General features: G+C 40.0%; 1 protein-coding gene across 1 annotated transcript in view; it reads right to left on the reverse strand.

The window, feature by feature from the left end:
- LOC139376061 (laminin subunit gamma-1-like) overlaps nt 1-14,621 on the reverse strand; it is a 71,174-nt gene extending 56,553 nt beyond the window's left edge. Inside the window, exon 1 of the mRNA XM_071118206.1 lies at nt 13,991-14,621. Coding sequence (XP_070974307.1) covers nt 13,991-14,363 — 373 coding nt within the window. The 5' untranslated portion in view covers nt 14,364-14,621. The remainder of the gene's footprint in view (nt 1-13,990) is intronic.
- Between the last annotated feature and the right edge of the window lie 5,892 nt (nt 14,622-20,513).

Below are 20,513 nucleotides of genomic sequence, written 5' to 3' on the forward strand. Positions count from 1 at the left end.
GCGTCGGGCGGGGTAGGCAATCATTGTAAATAAGAATTTGTTCTTAACTGACTTGCCAAGTTCAGTAAAGGTTAAATAAAAAATAACCAAAAGGAGGGACTGTCACAACAAAGTGAAGAAATGGCCTTGTTCCACAGGAAGAGATTATATTTGGCCAGGCAGACAAGGGAAGTCACAGCAGTGAATCTGAATATACCTCTGGCTTAATTTATGTCTGCGGAAACCCAAGTGTTCTTTGGTGAGCTGGACAAATCCAGCACAACCATATCATAATAAAATTGTTCAAATTAAAAAAACTATTTTCAAATAGGCTGCTCTACTCTGGGATATATCTAGGCAGCTTTGCGAGAGGCCCACAAAGCCTAAGCCTAGTCCTGTCTAACATGCACAAAATATAAACTACACACGTTTTAAGTACCTAACACCTATGATTAAATACACAATTTGACAGACTAAATTTCATGAATTTTCACCAAATTTCCATGACCAACAATTGGCGGTGTCTCTGTACGTACAGTTGAAGTCAGAAGCTTGCATACACCTTAGCCAAATACCTTTGAATTCAGTTGCACAATTCCTGACTTAATCCTAATAAAAATTCAGTTTTGGGGCAGTTAGGATTACAACTTTATTTTAAGAATGTGAAATGTCAGAATAATAGTAAAATGAATGATTAATTTGAGCTTTTATTTCTTTCATCACATTCCCAGTGGGTCAGAAGTTTACATACACGCAATTAGTATTTGGTAGCATTGCCTTTAAATTGTATAACTTGGGTCAAACGTTTCAGGTAGCCTTCCACAAGCTTCCCACAATAAGTTGGGTGAATTTTGGCCCATTCCTCCTGACAGAGCTGGTGTAACTGAGTCAGGTTTGAAGGCCTCCTTGCTCGCACACGCTTTTTCAGTTCTGCCCACAAATGTTCTATATGATTGAGGTCAGGGCTTTGTGACGGCCACTCCAATACCTTGACTTTGTTGTCCTTAAGCCATTTTGCCACAACTTTGGAAGTAAAATGGTCATTGTCCATTTGGAAAACCCATTAACGACCAAGTTTTAACTTGTCTTGAGATGTTGCTTCAATATATCCACATCATTTTTATTCCTCATGATGCCATCTATTTTGTGAAGTGCACCAGTCCCTCCTGCAGCAAAGCACTCCCACATGATGCTGCCATGGTTGGGATGGAGTTCTTCGACTTGCAAGCCTCCCCCTTTTCCCCCAAAACGTAACAATGGTCATTATGGCCAAACAGTTCTATTTTGTTTCATCAGACCAGAGGACATTTCCCCAAAAACTAGGATATTTTTCCCCATATGCAGTTGCAAACCGTAGTCTGGCTTTTTTTTAATGGCGGTTTTCGAGCAAGGGCTTCTTCCTTGCTGAGTGGCCTTTCAGGTTATGTCGATATAGAACTAATTTTACTGTGGATATATATACTTTTGTACCTGTTTCCTCCAGCATCTTCACATGGTCCTTTGCTGTTGTTCTGGGATTGATTTGCACTTTTTGCACCAAAGTACATTCATCTCTAGGAGACAGAACGCGTCTCCTTCCTGAGCGGTATGACGGCTGCGTGGTCCCATGGTGTTTATACTTGCGTACTATTGTTTGTACAGATGAACGTGGTACCTTGAGGCACTTGGAAATTGCTCCCAAGGTTGAACCAGACTTGTGGAGGTCTACAAAATTTTCTCTTTAGTCTTAGCTGATTTCTTTTGATTTTCCCATAATGTCAAGCAAAGAGGCACTGAGTTTGAAGGCTTTGAAATACATCTGCAGGTACACCTCCAATTGACTCAAATCATGTCAATTAGCCTAACAGACGCTTCTAAAGCCATGACATCATTTTCTGGAATTTTCCAATCTGTTTAAAGGCACAGTCAACTTAGTGTATGTAAACTTCTGACCCACTGGAATTGTGATACAGTGAATTATAAGTGAAATAAATCGGTCTGTAAACAATTGTTACAAACATTACTTGTGTCATGCAAAGTAGATGTCCTCACCGACTTGCCAAAACTATAGTTTGTTAACAAGAAATTTGTGGAGTGGTTAAAAAAAAAACTAGTTTTAATGTCTCCAACCTAAGTGTATGTAAACTTCAGACTTCAACTGCGTAAAAAAAGTATGTGTAATGCGTTAGACACTGGGAGGCGGCTCTTTGATCCCATGTACCATCTCCTGTCGTTGTACAAGGCACCTAATACAACACAAAGTAGGGGGCAACTGTATAAAACACAATTAAATTATATTGGTCACATACACATGGTTAGCAGATATTAATGCGAGTAGCGAAATGCTGTGCTTCTAGGTCCGACAGATTACTGCACTAACAAATTCAAAAAATGACTACCTTAAACACACACACAATGTAAGAGAATGGAATAAGAATACGTACATGTAAATATATGGATGCGCGATGGCCTGTGAAGCATAGGAAAGATGCAACAGATGGTATAGAATACAGTATATACGAGTAATGTAGGATATGTAAACATTATTTAAAGTGAAATTATTTAAAGTGACTCGTGATATCATAAAATACATTTATTTAAGTGGCCAGTGATTTGAATCTGTATGTTGACAGCAGCCTCTCTATGTTAGTGATGGCAGTCTGATGGCCTTGAGATAAAAACCTGTTTTTCAGTCTCTCTGTCCCAGCTTTGACACACCTGTACTGACCTCGCCTTCTGGATGATAGCAGGGTGAACAGGCAGTGGCTCGGGTGGTTATTGTCCTTGATGATCTTTTTGGCCTTCCTGTGACATTGGCTGCTGTATGTGTTCTGGAGGGCAGGTAGTTTGCAGTGATGAGTTGCGCAGACCACACTACCCTCGGGAGAACCTTGCGGTTGTGGGCAGACAGCCCGACAGGATGCTCTCGATTGAGCATCTGTAGAAGTTTGTGAGGGTTTTAAGGTGACAAAACAAATTTCCTGAGCTGTTGCGCCTTCACCACGCTGTCTGTGTGGGTGGATCATTTCAGTTTGTCCGTGATGTGTACGCCGAGGAACTTAAAACTTTCTCTAGGGATAGGGATGCCGCCTAGGCTTGCAGCCTTGCGAGGGTTAACATGTTTAAATATTTTACTCATGTCGGCCACGTTGTAGGAGAGCACACAGTCTTTGGTAGCGGGCCAAATCGGCGCCCCCGTATTGTCCTCAAATCACACAAGGAAGTTGTTTAATTTGTTTGGGAGCGAGATGTTGATGTCCACGACGGGGCTGGTTTTCTTTTTGTAATCTGTGTTTATCTGTAGACCCTGCCACATACATCTCGTTCTTGAGCCTTTGATTTGCGACTCTTAGCCTCCATACTGACACTCTGCTTGTTTGATTGCTTTGCGGGAATAGCTACACCGTTTTCGATCATCTTGCCATGATTAAATGCTGTGGTTCGTGATTTCAGTTGTACGCGAATGCTGTCATCAATCAATCAATCCACGGTTTCTGGTTAGGGAAGGTTTTAAAAGTCACAGTGGGTACACTATCTCCAATGCACTTCCTAATAAACTCACTCGCAGAGTCAGCATATGTCGATGTTATTGTCTGAGGCTACCCGGAACACATCCCAGTCCACGTGATCGAAGCAACCTTGAAGCGTGGAATCCGATTGGTTCGACCAGCTTTGGATAGACCTAAGCACGTTTTAGTTTCTGCCTATAGGGAGGGGAGAAACAAGATGGAGTCATGGTCAGATTTGCCGAAGGGAGGGAGGGCCTTGTATGCATCGCAGAAGTTAGAGTAGCAGTGGTCTAATGTTTTGCTCGAGAGGGTACAACAATAAATGTGCTGGTAGAATTTACGTAACCTTGTTCTCAAACTAGCTTTGTTAAAATGCCTAGCTACAATAAATGCAGCCTCAGGATATATGGTTTCCAGTTTACATAGAGTACAGTGAAGTTCTTTCAGGGCTGTCGAGGTATCTGCTTGGGGGGGGGGGGGAATATACACGGCTGTGACTATAATCTAAAGAAAATTATCTTGGAAGATAATGATATCGGCATTTGATTGTAAGGAATTCTAGGTCAGGTGAACAAAAGGACTTGAATTCCGGTATGTTGTTATGATCACACCACGACTCGTTAATCATAAGGCATACACCACCGCCCTTCTTACCAGAGAGATGTTTGTTTGTCGACACGACGGATATAGAAACCCGGTGGCTGTACCGACTGACAATATCCCGAGTGAGCCATGTTTCCGTGAAACGGAGGATGTTACAATCTCTGATGTCTCTCTGGAAGTCAACTCATGCCCTAATTTCATCCACCTTGTTGTCTAGAGACTGGACATTGGTGAGTAATATGCTCGGAAGCAGTGGATGGTGTGCTCGCCTTCTTAGTCTGACCAGGAGGCCGCTCCACCTGCAGCGATGACGCTGTTTTGGGTCGGCCTCTGGGATTAGAACCAATGTCCAGGGTGGAGGTCTGCCTCAGGAAAGTCGTATTCCTGGTCATAATGTAGGTAAGTTGACGTCCCTCTTATATCCATATAGTTCTTCCCAGCTGTACGTAATAACAATTAAGATCTTCTGGGCTAACAATGTAAGAAATAATACAAAAAAAATTACTGCATAGTTTCCTAAGGACGTGAAGCGAGGAGATCATCTCTGTCAGCGCCTTCTTGCTTGGGCTTAGGCAACTGTATAAAACACATGAGGTCAACCCTCAGTCTGGAGAGCTACTGGGTGTGCAGGCTTTTGATCAAGCTCTGCTCAAAACACAATATAGATCTGGATTACCAGCTAATTTCTAAATTGTGGTTTGTTAGAGGTGTAAAGGAATAAAAGCTGCACAACCATTAGCTCTCCTGGAGGATGGTTGACCATCCTTTACGTACACTGAGTGTACAAAACATTAGGAACACCTGCTCTTTCCATGACAGACTGACCAGGTGAATCCAGGTTAAAGCTATGATCCCTTATTGATGTCACTTGTTAAATCCACTTCAGTGCAGATAAAGGGAAGGAGAAAGGTTAAAGAATGATTTTTAAGCCTTGAGACATGGATTGTGAATGTGTGCCATTCAGAGGGTGAATGGGCAAGACAAAATATTTAAGTGCCTTTGAACGGGGTATGGTAGCAGGTGCCAGGGCACCAGTTTGTTGTTCTACTTAAAAAATATATATAAAGAGAAAATGACAACAGTAGGGATTAACATGGGTATCTGGGAACACTTCAAATTTCCCCAGAAAATGCAATGACAAGACCCGGGAAATTACAAAACAAATTCCCAATGTTGGCACTAATGCAATTCCACTATATACACCTGCGCAGCATCATATTAGCAAAAAAATGACACATTATCCAAACAAGTTGTCGCATGGAAGCCTTTAGCCTAGCTTATTTACGTCACACAAAGTCGCCATAAATTCAAAGCACACGCATAATTGACACTGCCTGACTACACATGCTACCCGAATGTAGTTCATAAACCCTACAGGAAACCACTACAGCATAGCTTATAAACGAACGAGTGCCTCTTTGAGCTCTCATTGTGACTTCAGATAATTTGGTTTCGGAGCTTATTTTTACTTTGTTATTTCATCATTTGTGTCCTTTGTTAAATGTATCTTAGCCTTTCAAACTTAATTTTTATTCAGATATCTGTGTGACCATCAGAAAAACCTAGGGCGTTAGAAATACAAGGTTCCCACGCTGAGATAATTCATTCACCAGCAAAACAATAGGATGACGGCTCATCGCCCCGTCCCCCACCACTTTAAGATTGGTATAATTTGCAACAGCTGGCCAGTCTTTAAAAAAATTACTGTCTTTTATTGTGTTTGGGAAAGCCTACAAGGAAAATTATGACTTGGGAACCTCAGGGGCCAGAGAAAGACTTTCCCAAAGGCTTTCCCACACTGCTGCGCACCATCTCATCTCTGGGATAGAGAAACCACTTCTGTGTGCTGGCCAAAGCTAGTCTGGCCGTTAACCACCTCCCAGATCACAAAGGGTTAAGTTATGGTGAAGTGTTTCACATCCTGATAGTGAATGGTTTCCGATGTAGGCCTACAGAGGATAGAACATACAAAAGAGTTCAAGCACAACTTCAGTAGCAGAAGATTTGGCCAGTGGTACATTGAAAGCAATATTATAAGTGAGTAGCATTAATTTAACTCTTTGAAGTATACATAGGAATTACATGTTTTTTTGAGTGGACATGCCTCAGTCATATCAAAGTCACTAACTTGGGTTAATAAACTATTTTACGATTGTTATCTGGATAATAGGCAGAGCTGTTCATATCCTGCAGGTGTTCCCTGCACGTTCATAGGAGTAAAAGATTTAACAATGTTTTAACAGTTTGCTTCATTAGATTTACTTCACTAAATCATGTTGCTGCCTCTTGGAATACAAATTGTAACCAACCTTGGCAACCATTTGTGCACTGTTAAATAGCCTAAGTAGGGAGAATCCACGCCATTTAGTAAAAAGCTTCCCTTCTCCTTTAAGGATCTCAACAAATGCCTTTAAAAGTACATTTGAAACAGAAACCTCTAGGGGATGTCTCCCTCATTGTTCACATTCTTCATAGAGACTGACATTTCAGGGCATAGGTGAAGAGAATTCCCCTCAGAGATGGGCACATCATGAATATTCATTTCTCTTCAGCACTGAGTGTGGGCTAAACTGGGGAACAGAATTTGCCTGGGGATTAACTTTCCTGAACTTACAATTCAAACATTATTTTGTAAGGCATCATGTATTTGAGGCCTACGGATTCAAGAGTGGAGGATACTGTATTAGAAAGACAGGAAACATCTTCAACCTCTAGTTAAATGTCTGCTGTGTTGTCAAGTCGGGACATGCCTTCTTCCTGCCCAAACCAGCCCTTCAAGGGCATACTGAGATGAAAGTCATCCAAGCCTTGAATATATACAAACAAAAGCTTAAATCTTAACAAAATAAATATGGTAATTTAACCAGTACTTTTATTTTAAGTGACTTAACACACAAGTCACTTGTCCCTCCCCAAATAAGGTCTCACACTATTTGTACATCATTGTACGATGCATGGAATCACTTTACAAAATAAAATGCATTACTATCTTTTTTTTTTTCTTCCCCAGAGAATCAAAACAAACATGTAGGCTACTCTGCCTATTGGCTTCTTTGCCTATTCAAGCCTGCCTCAAAATACAATTTAAGGCTCTCCTGGTGGATGATTAGCCACCGTTGGTAGCCTATAAAATATTGCAACATTACAACTACAACCAGGGCTCGAACTAAAGGGCGTCCTGTCATCCCTGGGCCGATTAAAAATGTGTCTACGGTTCAAAACAGTCTCTGAGACAGTTCTGGGACGACAGATCCAAAATTCATACAGCCACTGCACATTAGAAAATGTAAAAAGCAATGAGGCTGACGCAACAGATCCGTCTGTTTAGTTTAAAATGTTGACAAAGTTTTATTTCTTCATATAAGCTAACAATGCGCACATAGCTGTAGGGCCCAATGTTCCAAAATGCAATTAGCAGGAAAACACCGTTCTCAAAAGCGCAAACGGTTTCATGTGATGATATGAAAATATCTGTTAGAAATCAAGAGGGATCGAGATCTAAAGATGTATCAACTAGCATGGGTTACTAATACAAATAGGATTACACATTTTACTGCTGGACAATAAAATAAAGTTGATTTGAAAACCAATAGAACTGGAGAAATATGCTGGTTTCAATGGCATATTAAGCAATTAAATAATTCTCTCAACATTTCTGTGGTAGTTTGTATTTTGACAAGACTACTTTGAAACAAGACATGCTTAATAAAATGACATAAAACAGCCAGGTTAACAATTGAGTTGGAGTTTTTATTTTTATTACAGGGACAGTGCACATTAATCAACGTTTCAGTAAAAAGTTGCAGTTTTAGCCAGCCGGCTCATTTTCAACCGCAGTCTCTGGGCAGGTTATTAAAAACAATTACAATATCGACAATCATTGAGCAGTGAGCACACACAGAGTAACATAGGACAAGCAAGATGTAGCATACAGACAGAGCAACATAGAACAAAAACCAACAAGACAAAATCCATAAAAGCAACAAAGTGTTTCCACACCTCACAAGCTACAGACAACAGACATGGAAAGCAGCAATACACAGCTAGGGATTATGTTCACAAATCTGATTGACCTTTAGCCATGTCTTCTGTGAATGTGTGATAAGTGGTGCAGTTATGTGTGTCTGATGGCAGTGTTGCCCTCTTTGTGAAAAACATGCAGACAGTTGTTTTTCACATTGATGCAAACACGAGTCACTGAGCCACTTTGTAACCTGGACCATTACAGTAGTGAGTTATTGTGCAGCTTGTTGTTTGCTCTTTGCATGCACATATATCACTGTATCATCTGCATACATTTGAACTTCAGACTCACTATAGACAGAAGGCAGATCATTAATGTACAGGCTGAACAGGAGGGGCCCTAGTATTGACCCTTTCGGCACACCCACATCATAGCTAAGAGTGGGCGACAGCTCATTGCTCACTCTGGCACACTGAGTTCTGCCTTCAGGGTATGATTTCATCCATCTCAAGGCATCAGGGGAAAAGTTGAACTTGGACAATTTTGTGATGAGAATCTTATGGTTAACAGTATCAAAAGCCTTCCTTAGGCCCAGAAACACAGCCCCAACAACGCCCCCTTTTTCCATCTTGGACTTCACATTTTCCAGAAGAAAGCTAAAGCTAACTTAATTGTTAAACAGTTTCAAAATGCTAACCACCTCCACTCAGATTCAAGGTGGGTGATGTGCTGTGTGCAACAGGCACTGTCCTTCACTCTCCGGTCTTGTGACCATTTGATCTGAACAAACCGTGCCTCGAGTATGTTGACAGAATCAAGCCTATATGCCGTTAATTATCCTTTATTATAGCTATCAAACATGACTGACGTTTAGCATATATTTACGTTATTAAAGGTTTGGCTACATTTTCTGGCGCCTCATGTCAGCATCGGTTTGGAAACGAGGCTGTAGCCAATATGCATATCACCTACACTTTGACAAGTAGGCTTTTATATTTAAGTGAAAATTAAATTAGAATATTATTCCAATGTTGGCCTATCTTATCCAATTCTGATTGGAGTAATTGTTTGATATTGTGATGTGAGATTTTTTTAAAACTTGTCCATTGTGACAACTTAATATTCTTCTTGTCTGACTTTTTTAATTTTATTGTCACGGACAAGAGCAAATGTCGAGCCCTGCATCTAGGCCAATCATTCTCTAAAGAATAAAATCAAATGCATAGCCGCACAAACAGCAAGATTTCAAATGAAAATATTTTATTTGACCTCAACAAGCCAACTAGCAACAAACATACTTCGAGTGAGGTCGATGTTTCCTTCAAACAAAGATTGGCAAACAGAATGTAAAGAGGGCTGCCTGCCTTAAAAAGAAGACAGGCCAACCACCTCCACCATTGTGGCTTTTAGTTTCTGAGAAGCAGAATAGGTGCTCAAGCACATCCTTTCCCGCTCCCTTAGTCACCTCCCCACAGTGATTCACATAATGTGAACAATCAGTGAACTTATGCATTTAGTGATAATGGGAAACTAACAGAGGCCAATTCATGCCAAGGGTGCCAGCCTTGTGTGCTCTTGTTGTGAGACTTTGTAATCTATTAGAAGGCCTGTATGACTGTACAGAAATGGTTAACTTTTCCCCCTTGGACATACTGTTAACATTTAATAATATTAACTCAATAAGCTTGAAAAGTACTGGTGACTGACAAAATCAAATAAACAGTTTCTTAAATAGTGCTTGGGCCACCCCGAGCCAGAACAGCTGTAATGCACCGTAGCATAGAATCTACAAGTGTCTGGATATATAGGGTTGGGCTGTTTGCAGATTTTCATACCGTCATACCTTTTCTATACCATACCAGGGTATACGGTATTACCGGAAGTGCACACAGTGGCTCTACTTAAAAATAAAAAACATATCTCTGCTGTAACCAAAAAGCGTGATCTAAATCAAGCTCTGCTGTAACCAAGAAGCGTGATCTTGAAATCAAGCCACTCAGCTAGCAAGTTAGCTGTAGCCCTGAGTTTGATATCATTTTATTATAGTTATACTTAACTTATAGTTAAAATCAGTGGCATAGCACACACACACATTTTTTTTAAACGGTATTCAAAATCATACCATCTGTATTTCGCTCAAACCTAGTCTGGAACTCTTTCATTATTTGGTGTTTTATTGATGGTGGTGGAAAACACGGTCTCAGGCACAGCTCCAGAATCTCTCATAAGTGTTCAATTGGGTTGAGATCTGGTGACTGAGGGGGCCATGGCATATGGTTTATGTCATTTTCATGCTCATCAAACCATTCAGTGACCACTCATGCCCTGTGGTTGGGGGCATTGTCATCCTATGGGGGCATAGCCATGGTAGCCAAAATAATGGCCCCACCCAGCATTTTATACATGACCCTAAGCATGATGGGATGTTAATAGCTTAATTGACTCAGGAACCACACCTGTGTGGAAGCACCTGCTTTTAAACAACTTTGTATCCCTCATTTACTCAAGTGTTTCCATTATTTTGGCAGTTACCTGTATGTCAGATAACACAGTAGTGTTCATGCCATTTATAGTAATCACACTAATATCACCAAGACAGCATCAGCAATCCTGAATGTCAGGGCTCATTGCACCAGGAGCTTAGGTAATGCCAAGAGTCAATTGGAATTGCAAATTTGAGTGCTACTTTACAAAAGGAAATGATATTTTACAGAGCTCAATCTAATCTCCCTCTTTACGCATCAAATAGCCTAGATACTGTAATCACACAGGCCAGTCAATGTGGCTACCGGTTACTTTGAAACTGACAGAAACCACACTGTATTATCAAGTGGGTTATCACCAAACCAGAATATGTCCTCCAAACTATACATTACAGTTGAGTAACAATGGCATATGGCAGGGGTCGGCAACAGGCGGCCAGCAGGCTGAAACCAGTCTGAGTGACTTTTCAGGGGCCACCCCCCAAAAAACCACCAGGAATTAACCTAATGATATGTTCCCGCAGCTGAATCTAGTTTCCTACCCCTGGCTATGGTGTGCTTATCCTGAAGTGTATTGTGCTTTGAGCGCGTTATGGCGGAATGTGTAGACTGAACATGTAGACTGAACATGTCCCATGTTTCATGAGCGGAAAATAAAAGAACCCAGACATTTTCCTTACACACACACAAAAAAATAAGCTTATTTCTCTCAAATGTTGTGCACAAATTTGTTTACATCCCTGTTAGTGAGCATTTCTCCTTTGCCAAGAGAGAATCAATCCCCTTTACAGGTGTGGCATATCAAGAAGCTGATTAAATAGCATGATCATTACACTGGTGCACTTAGGGCTGTAGCGGTGACCGTATTACCGGCACAGGAGTCATGAAGGCAGTCAAATTCCCCATGACTGTTTAGTCATGGTAATTAGGCTTCTCCAAGCTCTGATGCTGCTGCTGGTCATTAGTAGCCTACCAAACTTTCTAACTGCCTGGTACTTAGCATTCTATTGTCCCTCTAAAATCACTAACATCAAGGCAAATGTAATCAAACATTTTTTATTTTTTTTGGTCCTTTATTTTACTAGGCAAGTCAGTTAAGAACAAATTCTTATTTTCAATGACGGCCTGTTCAGGGGCAGAACGACAGATTTGTACCTTGTCAGCTCGGGGATTCGAACTTGCAACCTTTCGGTTACTAGTCCAACGCTCTAACCACTAGGCTACCCTAACACTTCATGAAAGCCCATGTTGCACAACATTTCTATCAGATATGCAATTGCGGGAAAAAACAGAGTGATAGCCATTAATAAAAAGAGGAGGATCCCATGAGCTTTCTATAGGCTAGGCCTACTATATTTACTATAGTAAGCACATTGGTTACATTAACAACAGGAGTATAGGCTACCTGGGAGGCATGAAAATAAGCCACCGGGGAAAGCGGCCTCCATTTACAATTGTAGGCTGTGTGTGGAAGCCAGGAGAATATGTTTATGTTAATTAACGGTCAATTACCGTGAGACTGACAATTATTTGCTTTACAATCACTGCTGACGAAATGTCGTGACCGCCACAGCCCTAGGTGCAATAAAAGGCCACTAAATGTCTCAAGTTATGAGGGAGGCACCAATTGGCATGCTGACTGCAGGAATGTCTACCAGAGCGGTTGCCAGAGAATTGGACGTTAATTTCTCTACTATAAGCAGCCTCCAACATTGTTTTAGAGAATTTGGCCGCATGTCTAACCGGCCTCACAACCGCAGACCACGTGTGTGGCGTTGTGTGGACAAGCGGTTTGCTAATGTCAACAGATTTCCCCATGGGGGCAGTGGGGTTATGGTATAGGCAGGTATAAGCTACAGACAAAAAACACAATTGTATTTTATCGATGGCAATTTGAATGCAAAGAGACACCTTGATGAGATCCTGAGGCCCATTGTCGTGCCATTCATCCTCCGCCATCACCTCATGTTTCAGCATGATAATGCACAGCACCATGTCGCAAAGATCTGTATACAATTCCTGGAAGCTGAAAATGTCCCATTTCTTCCATGGCCTGCATACTCACCTGACATGTCACCCATTGAGCATGTTAGGAATACTTTGGATCAACGTGTACAACAGAGTGTGCCAGTTCCTGAAAATATCCAGCAACTTCGCAGAGCCATTGAAGAGAAGAGGGACAACATTCCACAGGCCACAATCAACAGCCTGATCAACTCTATGCGAAGGAGATGTCATACTGCATGAGGCAAATGGACACAGCAGATACCGACTGGCTTTCTGATCCAAACCCCTACCTTTTTTTTCCCTCCAAGGTATCTGTGACCAACAGATGTATATCTGTATTCCCAGTCATATGAAATCTGCAGATTAGGGCCCAATGTATTTATTTCAATTGACTGATAGTTCATATAGGAACTCAGTAAAATATTTTAAATTGTTGCGCTTATATAAATTGTTCAGTATAGAATAGGTGACTACAGTCCACCAGCTTATCAAAGTTTGTTACCTTAGAATACAAAGAAGCTACAAGGAGACCTGACTAAACCACTCAGGAATGTCGAGCACTAAAACAGTAGTGCTGGGTGAATACTGAAACTCGTCTCAAATACTTAATGGAAAGTTAATCATTTGAAATTAACTCTAGAAAAAGCACTCCTCCAATCATTGTTCGGAAGTATAGTTATATTTCAGTACATAGGCCTGTTGATGAGTCTCCACAACATGTGACCCCCACACAGTTGAACTTAAAATGTCGTCTCACATTATCGTCCATTTCATCTGGCCTACTCTATAAAATCAATAAAATACTCATTAGTCAAAGCTAACAAGACCCAGAAGGAGCATTTGAAATTCATAGCTCGAGTCTAGAACTTTCAGCTGTGCGGCAGTTTGCGCAAATTCCAGTATGTAAAAGAATGACTAACTGAGAAATCCATTCCTCTGGTTAAATGTAATGTATTTAGAGCATGATAACCGTTCTCATGACTGTATACACAAAGAAAACGCAAATATATATTTTAGGCATATTTTACACACAGATAGAATTCAATGACAAGACAAGGTAAAAAAAACAAAACAACTGTTAGCCCACTGTCCCTAAGCCCTCATTGAAACTAAGAATTTGTTCTTAACTGACATGCCTAGTTAAATAACGTTTAAAAAATAAAAATGGTATCTACTGATGGCGCCAGGAGCTGTCTTGTCCGCCGCAAATAATTAAGCAGTCAGTGTGTGATTGCCATACATCTCGGCTTGTCAACTAGAATTTGTTTTCAAATTGAAACCAAACCTATTCCATTCTATTCGTGGTTTATATGAACAGTTGTTTCGAGGTCAATGTTTGCTCGGAGTTAAAAAGCCACCCCCTAATCCGTCTGCAGATGAGATGAATAGTGCTCTTACGGTAACAACGGTAGCTAAACATATTGGACTGTTTTATGCGCTTGAAACATAATATAATCAACACTTACCAAGATGAAGAGTTAGATTGATTGAGTGTGGATACTGGATGCCCGCTAACATAGTTTGACTTTGCCACCAGGTGGTGTCCTGTTGATTGTTGTAATCGGTGAGGTACACAGCACTGTGGTGTTGTCTGCGATCCCTGGCATCGCAGATGTGGCACGACTTGGTGACCCCTGTAACCCCGGTTTGTACGCAGTATTCTTCTGGTGGAGAGCCACAAGTATTGGTAGCTACCACAGTGACATTGAAAGCAGCGTTGACAAACTCTGGCATGCATCGCTGAGGACGACTCGAATCGTCAGTGCATTCATCCATAGCACTGTGGCTGAAGACAGCCAAACAAGTAAATGAAAACAAAACTTGAATAAACCAACCCATTCTCAGCTATTCTAAAAGCCGTTTCAAACTTAAGCTACAACTACACGAATCCCTCTATTACACCTTTGAACTTTCAACTTATTGGTAACTACCCAGTTACCGCAATCTTGATGAAACAAGTAAAACCATACGGAAAACTTTCAATTGCTTCTCCTTAAAAATGCGTTTGTTCCTTCCAGAAGTATTGTCCTTGCCCTAACGCAGACTTCCACGTTCTCAGTGCTTTGTGTCCACCGCCATGGAGAAACTTCAGAAGGAAAATAACTATATCCGACTACACCCTAGGATCTACTGCGCAAGTCAAAACTTGAAAAAAATCCCTACATCGACTTCCGCGTGAAGGATGCTTTGATGACGCGCCGAATCTAGGACAAGGAACGAGTGGATGCAGCTCCGAGAATCTACACTAACGAGTTTAACATAACATTCTTCAAACTATCGCCACTGTTTTAGTTTCCCACTCTTTTGACAGTGCGAATAGCCTGCCAGAAACGCAAAACCGCATAGGAAGAGTGAGAATTTCAATACAACACAATAGACAAACAAAACTTTGACACAGTATCAACCATGCATTATTTATTTATAAACGCGTGTAAAAAAAAAAAAAAGGGGGGGGGGGGGTCAAATTAAAAACACTCATCTGCAGATAATATTCAGACACGTTAATGAGTAAACATATAGGAGTTGAAAAATTGTATCGATACAGATACCTCAAATAGTGTAAAAAGGTCTAGAGTAAGTGTACATATTAAGGCCAATTCCATTTTCGGATTCAAAGAAAAAATAAACATTGCCTGCTGAGTAATGTTTCAACCAGATTAATCTGGTTGTTCTTTAACGGTTTTTATTCTAAATCAATCCGATTATTGTAGTTATTGACAGTTGTGTAACCTCCCAGTAATGACCAATTTGAAAGCTGCAATAAAACTTGAGGCGACCCTCAGATAAACTCATTATTCAGATATTTGATGTGACCATACTTGATGTAAAATTAAGAGATGAATGTTCTGATATATTATTACTATTTCTTGCCAATTGAATTTTTTTTTCTCATGCTAACAGTTGTGCCTTCATGTCAGTAACACCATAACTTTGTGAACTATAAAACAAGATAATACATTTCAGGCATTTACAGCTTACATTTTTAAATGCATTTTTTCTTATTTAACTGTTAAATGAACCTTGCATTGTTATGCACAGACACTATTTTTGTCAATTTGACATTTATCTCAGGTGGGCTTATTGGTATAGTAGCACAAAAAAACACTCCCTTTATACAGAATGTAAATGGTAATAAATATATATTTTTCAAAATGATCAATACTAACGTTGCATAATATTGTAGTCTGTGTCTATTTATACCACAAACCATTGGTTTCCAAATATTTTCTGAATAGACTTTGCTATTCTGTCTTTTTCATCTTAAATCACTGTTCCAACTAAACCCAGTATGTTCCTATTACGTCCGATTTGCATTGAAACATATGGATAGTGTTGATATCCCTAATATTCAGTGAACATGAGCATAAATGTTTTTTGTTCAGATTTAAGTTGATTAAAACACAAACAAAATAGTTACGCAAAAGTTGCATCGATCCATGGTGCCTTTACCAAGATTACAAACGATTAGGAACAATTAAAAACCTCTGTACTCTCTTCAATACGTTTGGAATGGACAGTTGGTCGTTGATGTGGACAGAAAATAATAAGATCAGGGTTGAGGGATAGTTTGGACAAAAATGCAAACAAATGAGGGACAAGAAGATGACTACTCGTGCACTTTTGGGTGGGGGCAATGTCATATTGTTGTCCTTCATTCATCCTGGTGATTCTTTTGTAATACAACAGTAGAGGGGGAGATTTGAAACGGTCTTCAGATAGGTTTAAGGAAGACAAATTGAACTAATTAACAAGAATAGCAATACAGCAAATGTGAATCATATTTCAGATAATTAATTTGAAGTTGTGTGTGTTAGTCTTTTTTTTCAACTAATCATGTCTTGATTGAAGTCTATGATTAGTTGAATCAGGTTGACAAGAACAAAAGCCTAAGTCCGCATTGATCTCTGTGTATACGATTGGACACCCCTCTGTTATGAGTGCCACTTTCATGCTGAATAGTAATGATCAGTTTATATTTTAGGGGATATTAATATAATTTTATATAAGAAATGTCAGTTTGTAAGTTAACTTTTGGAAATGTATTAAAATGTATGAATTAAGAGGTGGGCTTATTTGGAACACCTATGAGCTTAATAAAATGGGTACATTCGTTACCCTTTAAGCCCAGTCCAGACTCATCAAATATTTGTATGTCTTATTAAAAAAATGTTTTAAGTACAGTCCTAAAACTTCACATGAGAGATTGATATTTTTATACTCACATTTCACTTTTAGGATTATTATATATTTTTTTAACTAGGCAAGTCAGTTAAGAACAAATTCTTATTTACAATGACGGCCTATCCCGGCCGGCCAAACCCTAACAACACTGGGCCAATTGTGCGCCGCCCTATTGGACTCCCAATCACGGCAGGTTGTGATACAGCCTCTAATCGAACAAGGGTTTGTAGTGATGCCTCGAGCACTGGGATGCTGCGCCACTCAGGAGCCTAATATTAGGGCAATATGTTAGAAATGTCTAAACTTAGATTTTGGTGTGGTTAATAGGTACACTTACCCTAATCAAAAAAAACTATTTGTAGACATAAACTTTACTCATTGGTTGTCAAAAAATTGGTCATCAAATGGCATCTCAATAGCAATGAATCTCAACAATTATTTTGTAGCATTCTGTGTCATAAACCTAAACTTTTTCTTAGGCAGTGTGCAGCAGAGGCATCCCAAAACAAAATAGAGAACTGCCCTTTAGAACCTAGATTTTTTTATTGAAACCAAGTTAAGTCTATTAAAAAGTAAGCTAGACAAGCAGGAGGGTTATTGTCCTGCCTAAGTAGGCTTGGGCGATATACCGTTTATACTGTATACAAGGGTATTTCAAAATACCAACGGTATGATTTTCCATGGGGGCATGTGCAACGCCACTGCTTATAACTAAGAAGAAGAAATCTATGATGTGTCAAATAAATGATATCCATATCTGGGCTTCTGCTATGCATATGATTTGCTAACTTGCTAGCTAAGTGGCTAGATGTCAGGATTAAACTTCTCGGTTACAGCAGAGACATTCAATGCCCTCCTGGATCCCACAACCCGTCTTGTGGGAAATGACAAAGAGCTCATAAAGGACCAGGGCACAATTAATAATAATCAATAATTTTGCTCTTTATATAGCCATCTTACATATAAAACTTTATTTATTCATTGAACATTGTGAAAAACTCACCACAGGTTAATGAGAAGGGTATGCTTAAAAGGATGCACATGACTCTGCAAAGTTGGGTTGTATTGGAGAGTCTCAGTCGTTTCATTTTCCACACACAGTCTGTGCCTGGATTTAGTTTTCATGCTAGTGAGGGCCGAGAATCTACTCTCACACAGGTATGTGGTTGCAAAGGGTATCAGTGTCTTAAAAGCTCAATTTGCCAAGGCAGGATACCCTAGAGTGCAGCCCAATCAAGAAGTCTGGCAGTGGCTTCTGATTAAATTAAATTTTCACAGAACAGTCTGTTGAAATTTTGATGAGGCTCTCTTGTTCAGATATCTGTAAGTGGACTGGAGGGATGGCATGAAAGGAATAACGAATCCAGTTGTTTGTGTCATCTGTTTCGGGAAAGTACCTGCGTAATTGCGCACCCAACTCACTCGGGTGCTTCGCAATATCACATTTGACATTGTCCGGAAGCTTGAGTTCATTTGCACACCAAAGAAATTATACAATGATGGAACGACCAGAGTGTTGTCCTTGTTAATGCAGACAACTTCTTAATCATAGCCTCAATTTTGTCCCTCACACTGAATATAGTTGCAGAGAGTCCCTGTAATCATAGATTGAGATCATTCAGTCGAGAAAAAACATCACCCAGATAGGCCATTCGTGAGAAACTCGTCATCATGCAAGCGGTCAGATGAGTGAAAATTATTAACAGCAAAGAAAACTATAAGGTCACCTCTCAATTTAAAAAAACATGTCAATACTTTGCCACTTGATAACCAGTCTGTATGTTGGAAAAGCGTTACATGGTTGCTGCCCATATCAATGCATAGTGCAGAAAATACACGAGTTCAGGGGCCGGAGAAGGCTGACGTTTTACGTGTCCCCAACCAATTGTGTTTTATTGTTAGTTTATTTCCGTTGTTTGTTACTTATTTTTAAACTTATTTTGTACAGAATGTTGCCTCTACCTTCTCTTATGACCGATAATAACTTCTGGACATCAGGACTAGAGGTCGACCGATTATGATTTTTCAACGCCGATACCGATTATTGGAAGACCAAAAAAGCCGATAACGATTAATCGGCAGAGTTTTAAAAATGTATTTGTAATAATGACAATTACAACAATACTGAATGAACACTTATTTTAACTTAATATAATACATCAATAAAATCAATTTAGCCTCAAGTAAATAATGAAACATGTTCAATTTGGTATAAATAATGCAAAAACATAGTGTTGGAGAAGAAAGTAAAAGTGCAATATGTGCTATGTAAGAAAGCTAACTTTTCAGTTCCTTGCTCAGAACATGAGAACACATGAAAGCTGGTGGTTCCTTTTAACACGAGTCTTCAATATTCCCAGGTAAGAAGTTTTAGGTTGTAGTTATTATAGGAATTATAGGACTATTTCCCTTTATACCATTTGTATTTCATTATCCTTTGACTATTAGATGTTCTTATAGGCACTTTAGTATTGCCATTGTAACAGTATAGCTTCCATCCCTCTGCTCGCTCCTCCCTGGGCTCGAACCAGCAACACAACGACAACAGCCACCATCGAAACAGCGTTACCCATGCAGAGCAAGGGGAACAACTACTAGAAGGCTCAGAGCGAGTGACGTTTGAAACGCTATTAGCGCACGCTAACTAGCTAGCCATTTCACTTCGGTTACACCAGCCTCATCTCGGGAGTTGATAGGCTTGAAGTCAAACAGCGCAATGCTGTCCCCACAGCGACCATACGTACTAGAGGTCGACCGATTAATCAGAATGGTCGATTAATTAGGGCCGATTTCATGTTTTCATAACAATCGGAAATCTGTATTTTTGGGCTCTGATTTTTTTTTCTTCACCTTTATTTCATCTTTATTTAACTAGGCAAGTCAGTTAAGAACACATTCTTATTTTCAATGACGGCCTAGGAACAGTGGATTAACTGCCTTGTTCAGGGGCAGAACAACAGATTTTCACCTTGTCAGCTCGGGGGATCCAATCTTGCACCCATAACTATTCCAACGCAATAACGACCTGCCTCTTTCTCATTGCACTCCACAAGGAGACTGCTTGTTACGCGAATGCAGTAAGCTAAGATAAGTTGCTAGCTAGCATTAAACTTATCTTATACAAAACAAGAAAAGCAGAAGCGTAAACATGAATTCAAACAGCACTTTCATGCGTTTTGCCAGCAGCTCTTCGTTGTGCGTCAAGCATCGCGCTGTTTATGACTTCAAGCCTATCAACTCCCGAGATGAGGCTGGTGTAACCCAAGTGAAATTGCTAATTGTCGTTGTGTTGCTGGTTCGAGCCCATGGAGGAGCGAGGAGAGGGACAGAAGCTATACTGTTACACTAGCAATACTAAAGTGCCTATAAGAACATCCAATAGTCAAAGGTTAATGAAATACAAATGGTATAGAGGGAAATAGTCCTATAAGTAAGCATTTCACTGTAAGGTCTACAACCTTACAACGCAAACCTGTTGTATTCGGCGCATGACTAATACAATTGTATTTTATTTAAAAGTTAACCATTTTCACTGTAGTGTCCAAAACATCTTTCAAGCTGTCAGGCATTCCTTTGGCAGCAAGAGCCCCTCGGTGGATGCTGCAGTGTACCAACAGTACAGATACCAACATAAGCAGCTACGTTTGGTTAGTGGAATTCCCGTGAGAGAGAAACGGTTAATGTGATTGGATGTTAATCATTTGACTAGGCTACCTGTATTTGACATGGGTAAATAATGGGGTCTTGGGATAAATGCTGTAAAATAAGGTCTGATGTTAAAAAAGGCTTAGGTGATCTTATACGTTT

The sequence above is a fragment of the Oncorhynchus clarkii genome, chromosome 20, assembly GCF_045791955.1.
Source record: "Oncorhynchus clarkii lewisi isolate Uvic-CL-2024 chromosome 20, UVic_Ocla_1.0, whole genome shotgun sequence".
Classification (NCBI taxonomy): Eukaryota; Metazoa; Chordata; class Actinopteri; order Salmoniformes; family Salmonidae; genus Oncorhynchus; species Oncorhynchus clarkii.